This window comes from Eubalaena glacialis, chromosome 18 (genome assembly GCF_028564815.1).
Source record: "Eubalaena glacialis isolate mEubGla1 chromosome 18, mEubGla1.1.hap2.+ XY, whole genome shotgun sequence".
In the NCBI taxonomy this organism is placed as follows: domain Eukaryota; kingdom Metazoa; phylum Chordata; class Mammalia; order Artiodactyla; family Balaenidae; genus Eubalaena; species Eubalaena glacialis.
Genome location: NC_083733.1, coordinates 55,779,798 through 55,798,559, shown reverse-complemented (window position 1 = coordinate 55,798,559; position 18,762 = coordinate 55,779,798). Strand labels below are relative to the sequence as shown.

The following is an 18,762-nucleotide window of genomic DNA, read 5'->3' as shown; positions in this document are numbered from 1 at the left end:
CAGTAATAAGACATAATGACATGATGTGCCGCCCTGATATTCTGCATCAAGAAGAACACAACCTCTTTGCTATGGTATTCGCGCCAAATACATGAGGAATATTCTGCAAAATAACTGGTCTGTACTCTTCAAAAATGTCAATATCATGACAGACAAAGAAACACTCAGAAACATTCTACATTGAAGACTAAAGAGACATAACAGCTAACTGCAACGTGTAACTGCGGATTGGATTTTGGACCAGAAAAACAGAAAGAGACATCATTGCCACGATTAAAAAAATTTGAATATGGATTGTAAATTAGGTAACAGTATGTATCAATGTAAAATTTCCTGATTTTCATAACTGCAGCTCTGTAAGAGCACAGCCTGTTCTGAAGAAAAGCACATTGAAATATTTAGGGATAAAGAGGCATGATGTCTCCAACTTACCTAAATAATTCAGGAAAGAGAAAGAGAGAGAGAATGTGAGAGGGAGATCTGAACGATGCCTAGGACGGGAAAACTGAGGCTCAGGAGGAGACAGTCTCAGGCCCAGGTCATACAGCAGGTAAAAGGCCAACTCCAGGTCTGATTCTAAAGTACCAGCTGAAGCTTAGCCACGTGGAATTCAAGTTCTTCCCAGGTTGAGAAAAAGACTATCACTTCGATTTATGTGGGTTTTTATTGTCAGAATCTGACCCTGAGTTTAACCTTGGGAAAGAAAGGCACTAGGGTCTAAAAATTAGGATACCAGATTAATGAAAAGTTACTAAAAATAAATAAACCCATGGGAATTCCCTGGCAGTCCAGTGGTTAGCACTCCTTGCTCTCACTGCCAAGGACCCGGGTTCAACGCCTGGTTGGAGAACTAAGATCCCACAAGCTTACTGCCGTGCTTTGTGGCACGGCAATAAATAAATAAACAAACAAACAAACCCCCAAAATACCACCATAGATAACAGTTAGTAAGGAAGGTGTCAAAATGTACCCAGTGATTTATATTTCTTTAAACCTTGTTGTAGGATTAGATAGTTATAAGGGCTGGAAATGTCCACTGGGGTCACTTAATCCAGCTTCTCTTTTCTCCCTTCCCCCATTTTGTAGGCACGGTACCTGGAGCTCAGAAAGGTGTAGTTTGCCAAGGTTAAACCCTACAAGGCAGCCCTGGGAGCCCATGATCCTGACACCCACTTCTACACAGTTTGTGGGCTAACAAAGAAGCCAAAGAGAAGCTTGGGGAAGAGAACTGTGGGGAGAATGAGATTTGGAAGCAGATCAGAGTGTACTGAGTGGGGTCGGTCCTCACCTCATAGTGGGGATGCTCAGGGGGCATGGCCTCAAACTGGGGAAGGCTTTTGCTGAACCAGCTAGTGACCGGGCGCTGCATGTTGATGGCAAATGGCTCAAAACCTTCCTGGAGGCCACAGATGGCAAAGAACCGCAGGGAGCTCACATCCTGGCCCAGGTTCAGGTGACCCACCTGTCCAGGTCCCAAGCTGCAGACGGGCAGGAAGCCTAGTGGGAGGGGATAGATGGGCAGGGGTGAGGATAGATGGGCAGGGCAGGGGCAGCCATAGGGAAGGAGGTACTGTGGAAAGAAGGGATGGAAGAGCGGGGGGCTGGAGGGGACAGCGTAGGGTCAGGTGAGACGAAAGAAAACCAGAAAGGGGCCACAAGGCCAGCCCTCACCATCCCCAATCTCAATATCCCGGAAGGCTGTTTCAGAGCCTGAATCGGACATGAGGACCTCGCCGTTGAGGGTGAAGATAATGGTGTTCTCTGTGAGGTCGATCATGCAGCCCACGACATCACCTGACTGCCAGGGACGCCCAAACAGTTCACTGCCCAAGTGCCAGCGCTGACCCTGTGAGGAGGCAAGGGGAAGATGTGGTGCAGGAGAGACACGCAGAGGAATGGAGAGATACAGAAGCAAGGGGAGACGTAAAGATACAAGTGTCAGGTCCAGGGCATGTGGGACAGAAGAGGGTTCACCCCCACGGTGTCCCCCATCTTACCCCACGTTTGCATCCATGATCCTTAAAGGATAAGCTTTCATGCTTTCCCCTCCCACTAATCTCTGTATCTCATCCCTTCTGCCTGGGTTCTCTATTGTTTCTATGACTGGGGCTGGGGTTACACAGACCACCAAAGTGCTAGTGGAGGGTTGGGGACAGCAGCAAGTAGAGGGGTGGAAAGGAAAAACTAACCTGTCAATGTCCCCCATACGAACCCAAATATACCCATATGCCCCCAGAATAGATAAATGGATAATGAGATAGATGGATAGGAAGCAGGGTATATGGCTGGATGGAAGAATGAAATGAAAGCTGAGAGTCTACCTGGGTTGATGCAGTGAGGGAAGAAAGTGTAGACAGACACATAGGTAGATGGATGGGTGGATGGATAAATAGATGATGTATTTATGCATTAAATTATTGGATAGATGAATGGATAAATGAAATCACAAATTGATTAAACAGGTGAATTGCTGAACTAACAACTACATGAATAGATGGCAACGTGGATGACTAAATGATTCTTTGGACAGATGAGAAGGATGGATGAATGGACAGACGGATGGTTGGATAGAGAGCTGGATGATGGATGGACATATGCGTGGACAGAGAGAGGGAAGGATACATGGAAGAATGGGTAGATGAGTGGGAAGGTAGAGTCAGAGATGGGCGGACAGAGTGAGGCACAGGTAGAGGCAGGGCTGGAGCGTGTGAGCTGTGGGAAGGACCACAGAGCCCGGCAGAGTGGAGCCCAGGGAGCTACCCACGCGGTGCCCATTGAAGACATAGGCCAGCTCATCAGCTCCCAGCTCCACGTCAGGCCGCAGCTCAGGCCTCGCCCAGCCCACTCGCATCTCGCCGGTGGTGACTGCCTCAAACTCGAAGTACCAGCGGCCGCTCTGCACCACATAGGATTTCTCTGCCCTGAAGATGCGCACCCGGTCCCAGCGAGACTGCCTCTCCACCTGACCTACAAATGGGGCCAGGCAGAGTCATAGAGGCTGGGTTGGTGGGAGAGACCAGGAAAGGTGAGGGCCTTTGGGGGGCTGGGAGGAAAGGGACAATTCTTGGTGTTAGGGAAGAACTGGGGAATCTCAGAGCAGTCACAGAGAGGCAGGAGGGACCTGCTGAGACTTCTCCTCCATCCCTCTGCAGTCAGAGCTTCACAGAGGAACTAGTGACAGAGGCATGGAGGAAGAAAGTCGGGTCAGTCACGGTCATGGTCTGGGGTGAAGGGTCAAGATTAAGGTCAATGGTAAGAATCAAGGGTTGAGAGCAGGATCAGGAAGAGAGAGTCAGGGTCAGGGAGGGGATAGAAATTGCGGCTGGGGACAGCGGTTAAGAAATTGAAAGTTGAGGACCACAGTCAGGGTTAGGGGTTGAGGCTGGGATTGGGGGGTCAGTGATAGGTCAGGAGTCAAGTTAGGAGTAGGGATTAGAGGCTCTCTAAGTCCTTGGTTGGGTGGTTCCATGTTATAGCTATAGTCGAGAGGTTAGGAGTTAGGGGTCGTAGCTGGGGGTCAGGAATTGGAGTCAGGGTCAGGGTTAGCGCTCACTGGGTTCCTGGTCTGGCTGTTCAGTGTTGTAGCCGTAGCCCAGGCAGGGCTTGAGTCAGGTCAAGGTCAGTGGTCAAGATCAGGTTCAGGGTCAGGGACAGAGTGTCAGGGTTGGGGGGAGACGGTCAGTGCTGTAGATGTAGCCCATTGAGAGGCGAGTTGGGTCAGAGATCAGGAGTCAAGGGCCGGGGTTAGGGTCAGGGTAGGGGTCAGGGTCAGGGGCCTGTGGTCAGCACTCACTGGGCTCCTGGTCAGGCGGTTCAATGTTGTAACCGTAGCCCAGCAGGGTGCGCACGGCCTGGCAGAGGCTGTCCCGGTTGCTGCGCTTGGTGGCCTCGTCCAGCAGGCGGTAGGGCACAAGGCGAGGGTTCCGGCGCGCAGGGATGTCCTGCACAGAGCTGTAGGTCCAGCCCTGGGCCACTCGGTCTCGTGCCCACACATTGTGTCCGTTCTCCGCCAGCCGGTCCACCAGCATCGTCTGCGCGGGCGTCAGTCTCACGTGGCTCAGGTCCAGAGGCGCTGGCTTGTACCCATTGCTCATCATGTACCTGCGGGTGTGGCGGGGTTCGGTGGGACAAGACCCTCACCTCCACTTCTAGGCTCTGTGCTATGGGATCCCTGACTTCTGACCCTTGTCCTTAGGATTCCATGATCTTTAGCCTTGAGCTTTGAAATTTCTGACCTTTGGTCTCTGACATCAGGGTTCTATGACTCCCTTAAATAAGCTTTGATATACTTGACTTCTGACCCCAGGATCCTGTGACCCTAGCAAGGGCTTTGACTTCACTGACCTCTGGCCTCTGTGACCCCTTCATCTTGATTTTGGGAGCCTCATCTCTCACCCTGGAACTCTCTGACCCCTCACTTCTAACTTTGAGGCTTCTTACCTCCGATCCCAGGACCCTATCATTCCAAACTCCTGGCTTTGGAGTCCTTGACCTTTGAACCTTGGCATCTATCCCCAAGACCTCTGATCTCTCATCTATAATTTTAGGATCCCTTACTTACAACCCTAACAATTTCTCACCTCTTTCCATTGACCCCTCACCTCTAACTCAGAGATATTACCTCTGTTCTCTCATTTTCCCAGACTCCATGGCAGACCCTGACCCTGGGTCCGACTCACTCCCACTCTCTCTCTGGAATGTCTAACTCCGCATTCCTGACACCTCCCCAGGACACTCACCACTGACTCCAGAGCCCCAACCCCTGGTCCTATGACCCCCACCCTAACCCACAGCCCCTTGGTTTCTGACCTCAGCCTCCCCCCACAGGCCCTCAATTGCTCCAGCCCTCACCACGGCATCCCCGGCCCCCTACTCTCTTCCCCACGTGGGGCCCAGGCCGCCCACACTCACGTCTTGGGGAGTTTTGTCTTCTTCAGGTTGTCTTCCGCCTTCTCATCCGCCATGCCCACATGGCAGCCCAGCGCCAGCAGGGTCCTGGGGCGGGGGGTGGGGGCAGGGGGACAGGGTCACCCCACGTGGCCTCCCTGCCGCTGGCGTCCTCTCCCCCAGCCCAGCTCCGCTCATCCCCCAGCCCCTGTCAGCTGTCTCTGGGTCACTAGCTCTCTCCACCTCTCTTGTTCTGGTTTTCTGGGCGTCTGTCCCGTCTCTCTCGGTCTTGGTGTCTGTGTCTCTCTGGCTCCTGACTCTCCCTGTTTCTCTGTCGTTGTATCTCTTTGACTGTGTTTGTCTTTTCCTGTCTGCTTCTTTCCTTTTCTCTTCTCTCTCTTTCACTTACTGAGCATCTCTCTTTATGCCTCTGTCTCTTACTTGCCCTCTGTTTCAGCCTCACAATCCCAGTCTCCCTCTCTCTCTCTGCCTCTCTTTTGTCTCTTTCTCTCTGTCTCTCTCAGTCTCGGTCTCGCTCTCCCTGTCTCTCCTTGCCCTCCCGCCCAGCGGTCAGGCCCGGGCCCCTGCTCCCTGGTCACCCCCTCACTTGAGCGTCTCCCCCGACATCTGCAGGTTGTAATTCCTCTCGGGCTCCGGTAGGCTGTGGAAGTCCACGAGACACGGATGCAGCCTCTTATTGTCATCCCGAACCTGGAGAAACTCCAGAGTCAACTCCTCGGTTCCCCTTCCCTCCCCAGCACTCCCAGACTGTGACCCCTGGCCTCCCCGACCCGTTCTACCACCCAAGGAGCCCCTGGTGTCCCAAAGTCACTTCCCCCAGCCGCCAGCCCCTCCCAGTTAGTGAGCAGTTGCCACTCCACCACAGCCAGCCTAGCCTCTCTCCCCCGCGCTGCAGGCAGCCCCCTCACCGGGCCGTAGGTCCAGCCCTGCTCAATGCGAGTCAGCGCCCAGAGCTCATGGATGTTCTCCGCCAGCTTCTCCCGAATACGCTCCAGATGGGGAGGCAGGACGATCTGGGGGCAGGTGACATTGGTGAGGTCCCTGCCTCCCCTCCAGTCTGCGTCGTGACCCCTCTTCCCGAGGACACGTGCGAGCCCTGAACAGTTCCCCAGAGAGCTCTTTTGACCTTTCCTACTGCCGAGCCTTGGTCCCCATCACCTCACCCTGCCTCCAGGGTTGATGTCCGGCTGAGTAAGGACTTAGCAGCCTCAGAATTAAGGAACTATCTGGGAATGGGTCTGTCTCCCCCTGTGGGCTGGGAGCTCCGTGAAGGCAGGGCTGGGGCTGTCTCTGGCTCCAGCATTTTCCCAGCCCTGTCCAGCCCAGAAGGGGATGCTCGTGAAATGTTTGCTGAATGAATGGATGAGTCTCTTTCCTTCTCTGTACGATGAGAATCAGAACAGTATTAACTCATGATACTTACTTTATAAGGGTTCAGTGAAATCATTTACATAAACTACTAAATGTTATATACAGTGGACCCTCAAACAATGTGGGCTTGAACTGCGTGGATTTTTTTTCAATAAACATAAATAGTACCTGTATTTTCATTTTACAGATCTTTAACTAAGTGTGGGGAAAAGCTTGTGTTTGATTAGGGATCACAATATGCGGAATCAAAAGAACTGGGGCTTGAGTCCTGATTCTATCCAAACTATTTTAGCTTCCTGCCCTAGGGTGTGTCATTTACCAATTCCTTTGTTTTTAAGACAGAGAGAGCAGTGCTGGGACTTGCGACTGCGCAGGGGTCGGTGCCCCTAACCCTCTCGCATAGTTTGTATAAATGCATGGCACGTGGTAGGTGCCTAGTAATATTTATATTGTTGGTGTTCTGCAGGCAGAGATAATGATGGTTGGACCAGGGTGGGATGTGGGGGGAGAAGGGATTGGGAGGAGGCGGAGTGGACAACCCCTGAGGCTGCCAGGTGGGTGGCGGAGGGGAAGGGTGACATCCAGGAGGAGGCCCAGGGCTCTGGCCTGGCTACAGGGGGATGGCAAGTTCACCCCTGCAATAACACTACTACCACCAATAATGATAGTAACTCTACTGAGTAATTACTATTTCCTCAGGACCATGCTAAGCACTTCACATATATTAATTCATCTAACCTTCACAACAATGCTAGAGGGAGGTTCTCTCGTTCCCCCCTTTTCCTCACAGGTGAGGGAACTGAGGCACAGAGAAGTGAAGCCGCATGCCCACGGTGACATACCGAAAGTCAAACCCTTGTGATCAGGCTCTTAAACAGGACTTATATTCCCTCTTATAGGGACATGCCTGGAGGGAAGGTGGGGAGCTCAGATTGGGATAGGAGGAGTGAGAGAGGCGTGGAATAGAAAAGATGCCCAACAAATTGTGGTGGATAAGATCACAGGCTTTGGGATCAGACTGCCTGGGCTCAAATGCTGTGTGACTTGCACAGGCTGCTTAACCTCTCTGGGCCTCACTTTCCTCAGCTGTATGTTGGGGGCAATAATAGTCCTTTTTAGGGAATTCCCTGGCAGTCCAGTGACTAGGACTCCGTGCTTTCACTGCTGAGGGCCCAGGTTCAATCCCTGGTCGGGGAGCTAAGATCCCACAAGCCACTCGGAGCAGCAAATAAATAAATAAATACTTTTAAAAAATTAAATAAATAAATAATAGTCCTTTTTTTAGGGGACTATACTGAGGACTCCCTGAAACCGAGATTCTGCCTTGAGAGATTCCTTTGCCTCCTCTCTGCCTCAGTTTCCCCACCTGTTAAACAACAGGGTCCCCAGCTTCCAGCTCAGCTCCCCATCTCCATGGCTCCTAAGGGAGTCTGCCTCTCCAGGAAACCCTTGCAGAGCAGGCAGTACCTGGACAGTGTCCACAGGGCAGGGCACAAAGTCGGTGTGTGAGAGGCAGCGGCTGGGGCCCACCAGGTGGGGCCCCCGGGGCCCTTCCCGCCGATACTCCTTGATGGGCTCCAGATGGAGTCGCTCTCGCGGGAGCACAGCCTCATGACAAGGGGAATAGCCAGGTGGAGGGAGGAACTTGAATTCGCCATGGCGGCCACCAAGGAGGAACCGCACCCTAGGTGGGAGAGTGGGGGTCACTAGTGAGGGCAGTGTACAGAGGAGAGTCTGTACTCAGTTGGGAGAAGGGAGCAATCTTGGGATCAGTGGAAGGTTCTGGGGAGACCTGAGGTCACTGGACAGTCATAGCGTCATGGAGGTCATTTAGGAGTCAGGAAAGTCTAAGGTCAAAGAAAATGTTGGAGGCCAATAGGCATCTTTGGAAAACCAAAAAAGGAAAGTGGGGGTCAGGTCACTGGGGAGTTAATCCAAGATCATGGGAAGGTCCTTTGGAGGAGGTCCTGGATCAACAGAGCATTTAGAGATACCAGAAGGTTTGGGGGAGACCAAGAAGAAGGTCATTTGGAAGTCACTGAGAGTCGGGTGTAACCTTGAGAAAATCATAATCGCCACTGAAATGGTGAGTAAGTCATTCAGAGAGCTTGGGGTCACTGGGAAAAGACTGGGCTACTGAGAGGTCTTTGAAATAACTGTGGTCGTTGAGAGGTCACTGGGAAATTATGGAACTATTAGAATATCGTTGGGAGATGCTGGGGTCATTGAGAAGTTGTTAAGAGCATGGAGTCATTGGGAGAGTCCCAGATCACTGGGAGGATTTGTGGTCATTGGACGATCACTGTCAGATTCTGGAATCATTTGGAGGTCATTGGAATGGCATAGAATCATTGGGAGAGTCAGAGGTCATCTGGGAGGTCACTGGAAGAAACTTATTAATCATTAGAAGGTCACTGTGAAATTCGGGGGACACTTGGAGATTGGGGTGAAGCTGAGGTCATTGGGAGGGTCTGGGTCATTGGGAGGACACTGAGAGTGTCTGGGATCATGTAGAGGTCACTGGGACCTTCATGTAGGGGTCTGGCCCGTCTGTCCTGAGAGAAGGCTGCTGGGTCCTGGCCCCATAGAAGGCCATGGCGTGCTTGCAGAAGCTGTCTCAGGACAGTCCCAGGTCTGGGGACTGGCCAGGGGGCTGGGGCAAGTCCTTACTTGACACCAGCTGAGAAGCTGACAATGGGGAAGAACAGCCCATCAAGGTTGAAGGCCTCGAAGACACCCTGCACAGGACAGCCATTGATGCGGAAGGAGATGGACGGCACGCTGAGGTCCAGGCAGCAGCTGACCACGTCCTCGGGGGCCAGGAGGTGCTGCCCTGGGGAAGTCACCAGGCGTGGCACGTGTCCTGCACCAGGATCACCAGGGAGAAGTCAGAAGTCAGAGGTCCAATGGAACCAATGGTCTCAAGAGACAAGGGGCAGGTGTTAGAGGATCCTATGGGGTCTGGACCCTAGAAACTCTAAGGTCAAGTGTTCCTTAGAGATTAGAGGCAGAGGTCAAGTTTCCCCTGAGGTTAGGTTCCTGAGAGGTGTGGGGGTCAAAGATTAAAGTCGTCTTGGAGTTAGGATTCTGGAACCTTTGGGGGCATAAGTCAAAGATCAGAGATCATAATAATCGGGGCAGTTTTCTGGGATCTCTAGGGTCAGAGATCTGACATCCTCTGGGGTCAGAGTTCTGGAGGCTATGAAGAAACAGGTTCGAGCCAAGATTCTGAAAGCTCTAGGGTTAGGGTCTTGGGAAATGAGGAGTAAGGGGTCAAAGTTAGCCTGTTTGGGGGTCAGGATCCCAAGAACCCCAAGGCATGTGGTGAGAGCCTAGAAACCCTGGGTCAATGGTCAGGGTTGAGGGTCCCCTAGAAGGGTCCAGGTACCTGTCCAGAGATGCAGCCCATCAAAGCCGTAGGAATAGAGGTCATCGCCGACCCCGTTGCCGCCCCAGCCCTCGCCGCCCCCAGGGTACGGGCTGTAGCCCTCAGTGAGGGCCCAGCCCACCCGCAGGTGGGTGGCCTGAGCTGTCAGGAATGGAACCACCTCGTCCACCATCACCTCAAAGTACCATTTGAGGTACTGCGTGGAGCCCTCTGCTCGGCCCACAAAAATGTTGGGGCGGATGCTGTAGGAGAGACAGGACAGGAGAGGAGGATGAAGGAGAGATGGAGAGGAGACCCAGGCCAGTGGGGGGTGGGAGAGGAAGGGAGAAACACAAAGATATACATACACAAGAAAAACAGAAAAGCAGAGACACAGCAACAGAGAGAGAAAGCAGAGACAGAGACAGAGAGGCATCAAAGGACAGAGAAGAGAGAGATGAGAGAGAGACCGGGAAAAAGAGATGGAGGAGAAAGAGAGACAGACAGACAGATGAAGACAAAAACAGCAAACACAGAAAGAAAGAAAGAGGGAGGAAGAGACAGAGGCAGAAATGGAGCAGGGAGAGAGGACAAGAGGAATGAGAAGCCAGGGGTGAGCTGGGGACAGCTGTGGGGACCGGGGTGGGACATGGAGGAAGGCCCATCCACCTGGGTGTGGAGTCTGAGTCAGGGAGGGGATTGAGAGGTTCTGAGTTCTGGGGTCAGGGGTTAGGGGCCAGACCTGGTGACAAAGTTGATGAGGTTTGTCTGCAGCAGAAGCTCGCGGCCAGGGAGCAAGTTCTCAGTGATGAGATCTTGGTTGGAGCGCACGGCCACGCCATTGCACACACACAGGGAACACAGAACATCCAGCACCTGGAGGTCAAGGTCAGAGGTCAGGGTGTGAGGGCACCTGGGCGGGGGGGCGGGGGGCGTTGTCCATGGAAGACCCAGAGTGGGAAACCAGAAGGATGATATGCCAGGATGGGAGATGGAGCTTTTGACTGAGAAGAGGTGGTGAAAGTGGGAGGTCAGGGGTCACAGAGAGAGATCGGGGTCAAAGAGAAACATCAGGCAAGAGGCGGGGGCCGTATGAGCTGGGATAAGACATCAGCAGTGTAAGAAAAGAGAGACTGAGGAATTCCCTGGCGGTCCAGTGGTCAGGACTCTGAGCTTTCCTGGGTTCGATCGTTGGTTGGGGAACTAAGATCCCGCAAGCCGCATGGCTTGGCCAAAAAAAAAAAAAAAGACTAGGGTAAGAATTCAGAGGTCAGCGGGAAGAGTGAAAGGGTCGGTCAGGGAGAGAGCACAGATGAGGTTTAGATCAGTGGAGGTTGCAAACTTGTGTCTTCAGGGGCCAGGTAGATAATGTAAATATGTGAAGTGGTTAGAAATAATTCAGTGGGAACCAGTAGCACTTGGGGCAAACCGGAGAGTGTCTATGCAGCCCCCCTAAAGGCTACAAAATTAGAAATTGAAAAAATACTTCAAAGAGCTAATGAAGCACATCTGTGGCCCAGAATCCATTTAAGAACCGTGAGTTTGAGACCTTTGTGTTGAGACGGAAGCTTGTGGTAGAGGAGTCCAGGTAAGAGATAAGATGGGGAAATGGGGGCAATTCGAGGGACATGGGGAAAGGTCAGCGTTCAGAATTCAGGGGATAAGAGGTCAGGGATGAGAGGCCAACCTTGTGGTTCCTCCCATGCTTGTCCAGGAGGGAGATGATGGACTTGATGTGGTTCTCCTGGATGATGTTCAGGACCTCAGGACTCTCAATCAGGACACAGTACAGCACCTCCAGGATCCCTGCACACGGATCAGAGTGAGAGGGGAGGCGGCTGCAGCCCTCCCGTCCCCGCAAGTCCGCATCCCCTCCGCCTGGGTTCTCCTACCCGAGGAGGCCTCCAGCCGATCCAGCTTGCTGACCAGCCAATCCAGGTTTTTGGAGAAGAGGGCACAGTTGGCACGATTGCCACGGATCAGAGAGGCTGAGGGTGGAGAGAGGGGTCAGACCCAGTAGGACTGGGAACCTGGGGTGCTCTAGGGGGAGTCAAGTCTGGGGCCCCTCACCCAGGATTTCATAGAGCAGGTTCACAATCTCTTTCCAGGACTCGGCTGCCTCCTCCCCGGCAAATTCGGCAAAGTGGGCAGCAGTGGTGTAAACATTTAGGCGGTCGATGCAGTTCAGGACCAGGGAGAGCATCCCCTGGGGCAGAGAAAACAGGGGGTTTCATCACAGGCATCCCAGGCCCTCCCTTCCTTGCCTCTCTTGGACTTGCTAATTCATATTCCTTCAACAACTAGTGACTGGGTGTCCCCAGATCTAAACCAGAGCCATCTGTGTGCACCTTCACTCCCAACTCCCTCCTCTCCTCCTCGGCTCTCCAGACCTGGCCTTGTCCCACTCTGCCTCTGTCCCCAACGTAATACATCCCTATTAACATCAGGACTGAATCTGTGCTTCTCCTTCCAGTATTTTCTTTCCTTCCTTTCCACCTCCAAGGACCCTACTCCTGGTCCCATTGGCCCAGCTCACTCTCCACACCAACCATCAGAGAGATTTTTGCCTTCTCTCTCTTTCTTTTTTTAAAAAACATTTTAACCTTTTGTCTTCTTTTATTTTGAATTATAACAGACATACAGAAAAGCACATAAAACATATACAGTCTATTCTTGCTTTTCGTAGTAGTTAGGTTCTGTAAAGTCGCCGTGAGCACTGAGTGAATCCTGAGAACTGAGGCTCCCAGGGGAAACACAGGGGGTTTCTCTGAGTCTCTGAGCACAACATTTTCATCAATCAATCAATCAATACACACTCTCGTTTTATGTGCGTTTCTGTTTAAAGACACTAATTTAATAGATGTTGTTGATTCATTAACATTAAACTCACAACCAACAGCACTGTAACTGATGCTTCAGTGAAGCTTTTCTTTAACACATATTTTCTCAGTAAGGCACATCACAGCCTTCTTGCACTTAGGAACACTAGACAGCGCTTCGCCACTGTGCTTAGGGGCCATTTTAATCAGTGAAATTAACAAAAAGCACAAAAACGTGAAAAGTGTGGCACTAAATACACCACGAAAAGGACACTTGCTTACAGGTGAGAGTTGAAATAACAAGGCAGATCGTCGCCTTGTTCAACCTCAACTGGAAACACAACATCAAATGACTTAAATTTTTGGCCTCTCTGCACATGTCCACAAATGACTACAAATATTCTGCAAGCATTGATTTGGAGGTTGCAAATAAATTTTAGCAAGTAGGCATATTTGCAAATACAGAATCTGGAAATAATAAAGATCAAATGTATATGGTTTAACAAATAAATACGGAACAACACTTGTGTAACCATGACCCAGGTCAAGAAAGAGAGCATTGCTAGCCTCCCAGAAGTCACCTCGATGCCCCTGCTGTTACACAACCCTCTCTGCTAGGGATAACCGTTATCCTGACTTTTATGGAAATTCTTTCCTTGTTTTTCTATTTTTACTACCTATGCATGCATTTGTAAACAGTCTAGTAAAATTTTGCCTGTTTTTGAACTTGAGATGTACAGTAAGTATTCTTTTGCACATGGATTCTTTTGCTCAACATTACTTTAAAAAAAATTTTTTTTTCTATTTATTTATTTGGCCGCACTGAGTGGCTTGCAGGATCTCAGTTCCCCGAGTAGGGATCGAACCGAGACCTTGGCAGTGAAAGTGCCGAGTCCCAACCACTTGACCACGAGGGAATTCTCTCAATATTACGCTTTAAGATTAAGAGCATTGTTTCATGGGGTTGTCATTTGTTCGTTTTCATTGCTGAGTAGTATCCATAGCCATCGTACGGATATGCCACATTTGTGGATTCATTCCAGTGGTGGTGGACAACTGGGCTGCTATGATAATTGTTGTATCTATATCCTGGGCCCATAGTAAGAGATGAAGTGCATCAACCAGTTGGAGTCACACACAGTGGCTCTGCCCCTAACTCGTTGTGACTTTCAAAGACCTAACCCTTCTGTGGCTCCCAAACCGCAAGTCCTCACCGTGGCCTGGCCTTTGTCACCTCTCTGTGCTCGTCTCCTCCCACTCTTACCCTAGCTCACCCAGTTCCAGTCATCCCGGCCTCCTTGCTATTCTGGAAGCTGCCAGGCACACTCCCACTTCATGGTCCGTGTACTTGCTTTATCTCCCCACTGTCCCTCCCTCAGGTGTACACATGGCTGCCTCTCTTCATTCAGGTGACCCTCCCTGACTACTGTATTTTAAACTGCAACAACCCCAGTACTCCCTACCGCTGCCCTGCTTGCTTTTTTTTTTTTTTTTTTAAATTAATTAATTAATTTATTTATTTATTTGGCTGCGTAGGGTCTTAGTTGCGGGGCCTAGTTGCAGGATCTTTGTTGCAGCATGCAGGATCTTTTGTTGTGGCATGTGGGCTTCTCTCTAGTGGCGTGCGGGCTCCAGAGCGCACAGGCTCAGTAGTTACGGCACGTGGGCTCTAGAGCGCACAGGCTTAGTTGCCCCGCGGCATGTGGGATCTCAGTTCCCCCACCAGGGATCGAACCCGCGTCCCCTGCTTTGGAAGGAGGATTCTTAACCACTGGACCACCAGGGAAGTCCCTGACCTGCTTTGTTTTTCTCCTTATCATCATCTAATATACCACATAATCCTCCTATTTTATTGCTCATTTATCCTCCCGCCCCACGTCAACTCCATAAGGACAGGGATTTTTGTCTGTTTTCTTGACAGCTATATCCTCCCTGGTATATTTGTTCAGCAATGGCTGTTATTTAATCTCTCTGCGCTTCAGTGACCCATCTGTAATATGGGAATTACAATCCCCCATGGGGTTATGGGGAGGATGTCAGGTATATAACACCCATAACACACAGTAAGAGCTAAATTCAAAGTAACAATAACCACTGACACTTATTTAGCATCCACTATGTGCTATGACTGTTCTAAACATTTCGCATATCCTCATCCCACTCCATTAGTAAGTTTTGTTGTTGTTACTATCGTCATTTCTAGGTCTGCCACCCCCATCACAATGGGAGCCCCTGGAGAGGAGCGGGGCCAACCTGGAAGACTTTAAATGAACATGCTCCCCAGTCACCCTGAGGAGACATCAGACCCCGGACCTTTGTGCAGCCCCAGTCTTCCACCCCTCTCGGCCCCTCGCACTCAGACTCCGTGCTGAGCGGAGCCCACCACGTCTCCTCTCATAACACACAGACCCCCAGCCTCTGACCCAAGCTGAGGTCCCGCCCTACACTATCCTCCCACCCAAAAGCCCACCTCTCTGGCCCTGCCCCCCACCATGCCCCACTCTGGTTCTATCCTCCCACCCCGCAGGCCCTACCCCTACAGACACCGCCCCCTGAGTCTAGTAGCTCAGCCTCGGACTTCTTCCCAGGCCTTGCCTCCACTGGCCTGCCTTGGCCCAGAGCTTACCCTCACCCCGTCCCGTCCTCCCAGGAGAGGGAACAAGTCCTGCCCCCGCCTTCAGGTTCCGGTTCCACCTTGCTCTCACAGGCCCCGCCCCTCACCAAAGCCTCGCCCACCAACCCGCTCCGGACCCGCTTCAAGGCTCCGCCCCCTCGCGTGTCCCCTACGACCCGCCTCCCCGCCCTGTTCACCAGGCCAGGGCCTTCCTCCTGCCCCTCCACCTGCCCCGCCCCCTCTCAGACCACTGCTTCCCCGGGTCCGGCAGGCTCCGCCCCTCGGAAGACCCCGCCCCCGCGCCCACAGACCCCGCCCTCCCGGGCCGCGGCCGCACCTCCTCCTGGAAGAGGCTCTGGCGGTTGCGCAGGCTGCGCAGCTTGCTCTGCTTCTCCTCATGCTGCAGCTCCTCGGAGGGTGGCTCGAAGTAGCCGATGAGGTCCTGCAGGCTCAGGATGATGCCCTCGAGAGGCAGTGCTGTGCCAGCCGGCGACCCCGAGCCCCTCGGCTTTCCGCTGAAGCTGTCCAGGCCCCTGCGGAGACGGCGCACTTATCAGTGAGGGTCCGGGAACACTGTGAGGGTCCCGCCCCCACCCACCCCCGGTCCCTGCCAGACTCCCACAGACACACCTATTTAACAGAGAGAGAGACTGAGACGCACAGAGAGAAGGGCATTGATTGGCCCGAGGTGACACAGTGGCCAAGGGCAGAGCTGGGCCTGGGACCCACGCCTGCGTAGGGACAGGTCATGGAAGCAGAGGTCAGGGCTAGGAAGGTCCAGGGTCGAGGGTGTCAGGGGTGTGAAGTCAAAGTCATAGCTGTCGAGGTCAGATTAGGGGTCAAGTATGTAGAGGTCAGGAGTTTGTGTATGTAAGAGGGGTGAATGTCAGAGGTAGAGATTAAATGGTCGGGCGCATGAACACCAGGAGCGTGGGGTCAAGGTGTGGCCTGGCCCCCCAGGGCAGAGCGGGCGGGATGGCGCACTTGATGAAGTGGTTGTAGAGGCCGCCAGTGCTGTAGATCATGCGGGCGGCCTGGGATTCCTCCTGCTGACAGCGGGTCAGTGACAGAGTATCGTCCATGTGGCCTTCCTGGTGCAGAATGGCCTGACAGTGGTGGGAGAGAGACGTCAGGAGGGGGCTCAGCCACCCAGGGCCATGCTCCCCAGACCTCCACCCAGACTCTAGCCCCCAAATTGCCCCCATCCTCTACGGAATCTCTCTGCCAGCTCCGCCCGCAGTCCCTCTTCATCTGTCCCTGTGTCTTTCATTCTCAACCCCTCTCTTTTCCCCCCCTCTAGGTCTCTCCTCTCACTCTCTGTCTCTGTCCTCTTTGTTTCTGTCTGTCTTTGTCTCTCTCATGCCTATCCCATGCTCTGTCTCTTTCTCCCTGTCTCTCCCTCTCTGTCTCTATGTCCATCTCTCTCTCTACCTCTGTCTTTCTTTCTCTCTTTCTCTGTCCCTCTTTGATTCTCCCTGTCTCTCCCTCTCTGTCTCTCTCTATCTTGTCTGTCTCCAGGCCAGACCCTCTCCATTTGTATCTACTACTGACTTAACATCCCCTCACCAGAAACCTCTAATGGCACCCCAAACTTAACATGTCCCAGACAGAACGCCTGAACACCTTTCTGGGAGGTGAGACCATCATGGCTGCCGGCTTTCCCCTGAGCTGACCTCCCCAGGACCCCATCCAGTCCAGCAGCTGTAAATACCATCCACCTGCTGACGACTCCCACATTGCCCTCCCTGGCCCAGGCCCGTCTCTACATCCTCTGCTCTTGTATCCAACTTCAGCCTCATTTTTCACAAACAGGTGCCGCCCTAGTCTTCTCACTGATTCACTCAGCAAGTCTATTGAGTGGCTCTGTTCTAGGCATTGGGGCCCGTCCTCCTGAGCTGATACTTGGCTGTCCCTGACTCAGTTAATGGCACTTCCCTCCTTCCAGCTGCTCAGGGCAAAAAAGGACAAAAATCATGGTCTCATCCTCAGTCCCTCTCCCTCTCACCCTGATATCCAATCTGTCAGAAAATCCTGTTGGCTCTGCCCTCAGAATACAACCAGACTCTGCCCCCTTTCCTCACTCCACAGTCCCCACCCTGCTGCTGTCCACTGCCATCCTCCACCTGCACCAGTGCAGACCTGCCCTGGTCTTCCTTCTCCAGCTCTGCCCACCCCCATAGTCTGTTCCCATAAGCAGCTCAAGAACCCTGTGAACCTGAATCAGGTCTGCCCCCGTGCCCTGGCCTGCTCAAGACTATCTTGTGGCTCCATCTCATCCAGAGTAAAAGCCAGGACCCTCCCCAGTGGCCCACAAGGCTCTACCTGATCTCTTCCCTTCCCCTCTCTGTCCTCATCTCCCACGACTCACCCCTCGCTCACTCTCCTCCAGCCAAACTAGATCTCCTTTCAGTGATTGCAACAGACCAACCTCATCCCAACTTCAGGGCCTTTGCACGTGCTGTTCCCTCTGTCAAAAGTAGCTTTCCCACTGTTTGGTTGTAAAACTGTGTACTTCATTAGAGAGGGTTTAGTCATAGTGTCTGAGCCCAGGGAAGGCAGGGAACAGGTCTGTATAGCTCACCTATTTGTCCACACATACATCCACAACAACTGGGGTACTCAATAATTGGTTGAATGTTATTCTCAGTCTGTTATTATTCATCTTTTTCTCTCCACCTCTGTCTTTCTTATTTCTGTCTCTCTGTCTCTGTCTTTCTCTATTTGTCTGTCTCCATGTCTGTCTATACTTCTCTCTCTCTCTTCATATATGTATTCTTTCTTTTTTCCTGTCTCTCTCAATCTCAGTTTCTCTCTCAGTCTTTGTCTTTCTCTCAATCCCATCCTCAAACTCCTAAAGGCTCAAGCATCATCACCCCCAGTCCCCTTCCTGCCCCAGCCTGTACCCCACCCCTTCCCTCTTCCAGGTGCCCACCTTCTTCTTGAGCACGCCGAGCCGCAGGGCCTTGGGGTCCGAGGCAGCATAGGTGAGCCACAGGCCTGAGGCCACGTGCTGCACAAAGCACAGTGACTCCCCGTATTTGATTTCAGGGGGGCCCATGCCCTCCACATCCCGCTTGGGGGCCGTATCCAGCTTCTCCTACAGGGGCAGGGGACAGAGGTCAGCCGCCTATGCTTGTGTATTTAATGGGGGAGCCCCCCCAAGAGACTGCAGAGTGGTGGGGGGCTGGGGCGGGATTTGGGGCTCCAGCTGAGGGAGGGTATCCTGACCCCACCGACCTTGGAGATTCGGAAGCAGAAGGAAGTGGGCTTGGTGTGGGCCTTGCTGGCGTCAACCACCACTAGGCCCTGGTCCTCAATGAGTGCCAAGTACCGCCCGGTGGTGACATGCCGGATGCGGAGTGGCTGGCCCCAGCGCAGGTGGCTCCCACTCCAGCTGCAGAGGGTGAGGACGAGGGAGAGGTCAGAGGCCCCCCAGTTCTCCCATGGACACCATAGTCTTGGTTGAAACCTCCTCAAGCCCTCAGCCCTGTTCCAGGGTGCCCAAATCTTCCTTGGAGCCCTCAAATCCTTCTTAGGACCCCCAGCCTTCCTTTAAGAACCCCAATCTTCTCTCAGGCCCTCACCACTTCCTCAGGGCTGCCCAGATGATTTCAGTGTCTCCAGTTTTCCCAAATCTGTCATTTTCTCCCCTCCTTTCCCCACAATTTCACTCAAGACCCTGA

The 18,762-nt window shown here is 52.6% G+C and overlaps 1 protein-coding gene across 2 annotated transcripts in view; it reads right to left on the bottom strand.

Moving 5' to 3' along the window:
- Positions 1–18,762, bottom strand: part of RYR1 (ryanodine receptor 1) — a 115,432-nt gene that overhangs the window by 86,702 nt on the left and 9,968 nt on the right. For both annotated transcript variants that reach the window (XM_061173007.1, XM_061173006.1), the window contains exons 10-27: positions 18,317–18,473; positions 18,012–18,176; positions 16,064–16,185; positions 15,417–15,612; positions 11,717–11,852; positions 11,539–11,634; positions 11,334–11,452; positions 10,389–10,522; positions 9,668–9,909; positions 8,950–9,142; positions 7,747–7,963; positions 5,817–5,921; positions 5,495–5,598; positions 4,912–4,995; positions 3,794–4,101; positions 2,765–2,967; positions 1,672–1,846; positions 1,289–1,497 (exon numbers count right to left, since the gene is read on the bottom strand). In XM_061173007.1, the coding sequence (XP_061028990.1) occupies positions 1,289–1,497; positions 1,672–1,846; positions 2,765–2,967; positions 3,794–4,101; positions 4,912–4,995; positions 5,495–5,598; positions 5,817–5,921; positions 7,747–7,963; positions 8,950–9,142; positions 9,668–9,909; positions 10,389–10,522; positions 11,334–11,452; positions 11,539–11,634; positions 11,717–11,852; positions 15,417–15,612; positions 16,064–16,185; positions 18,012–18,176; positions 18,317–18,473 (2,965 nt within the window). The remainder of the gene's footprint in view (positions 1–1,288; positions 1,498–1,671; positions 1,847–2,764; positions 2,968–3,793; positions 4,102–4,911; positions 4,996–5,494; positions 5,599–5,816; positions 5,922–7,746; positions 7,964–8,949; positions 9,143–9,667; positions 9,910–10,388; positions 10,523–11,333; positions 11,453–11,538; positions 11,635–11,716; positions 11,853–15,416; positions 15,613–16,063; positions 16,186–18,011; positions 18,177–18,316; positions 18,474–18,762) is intronic.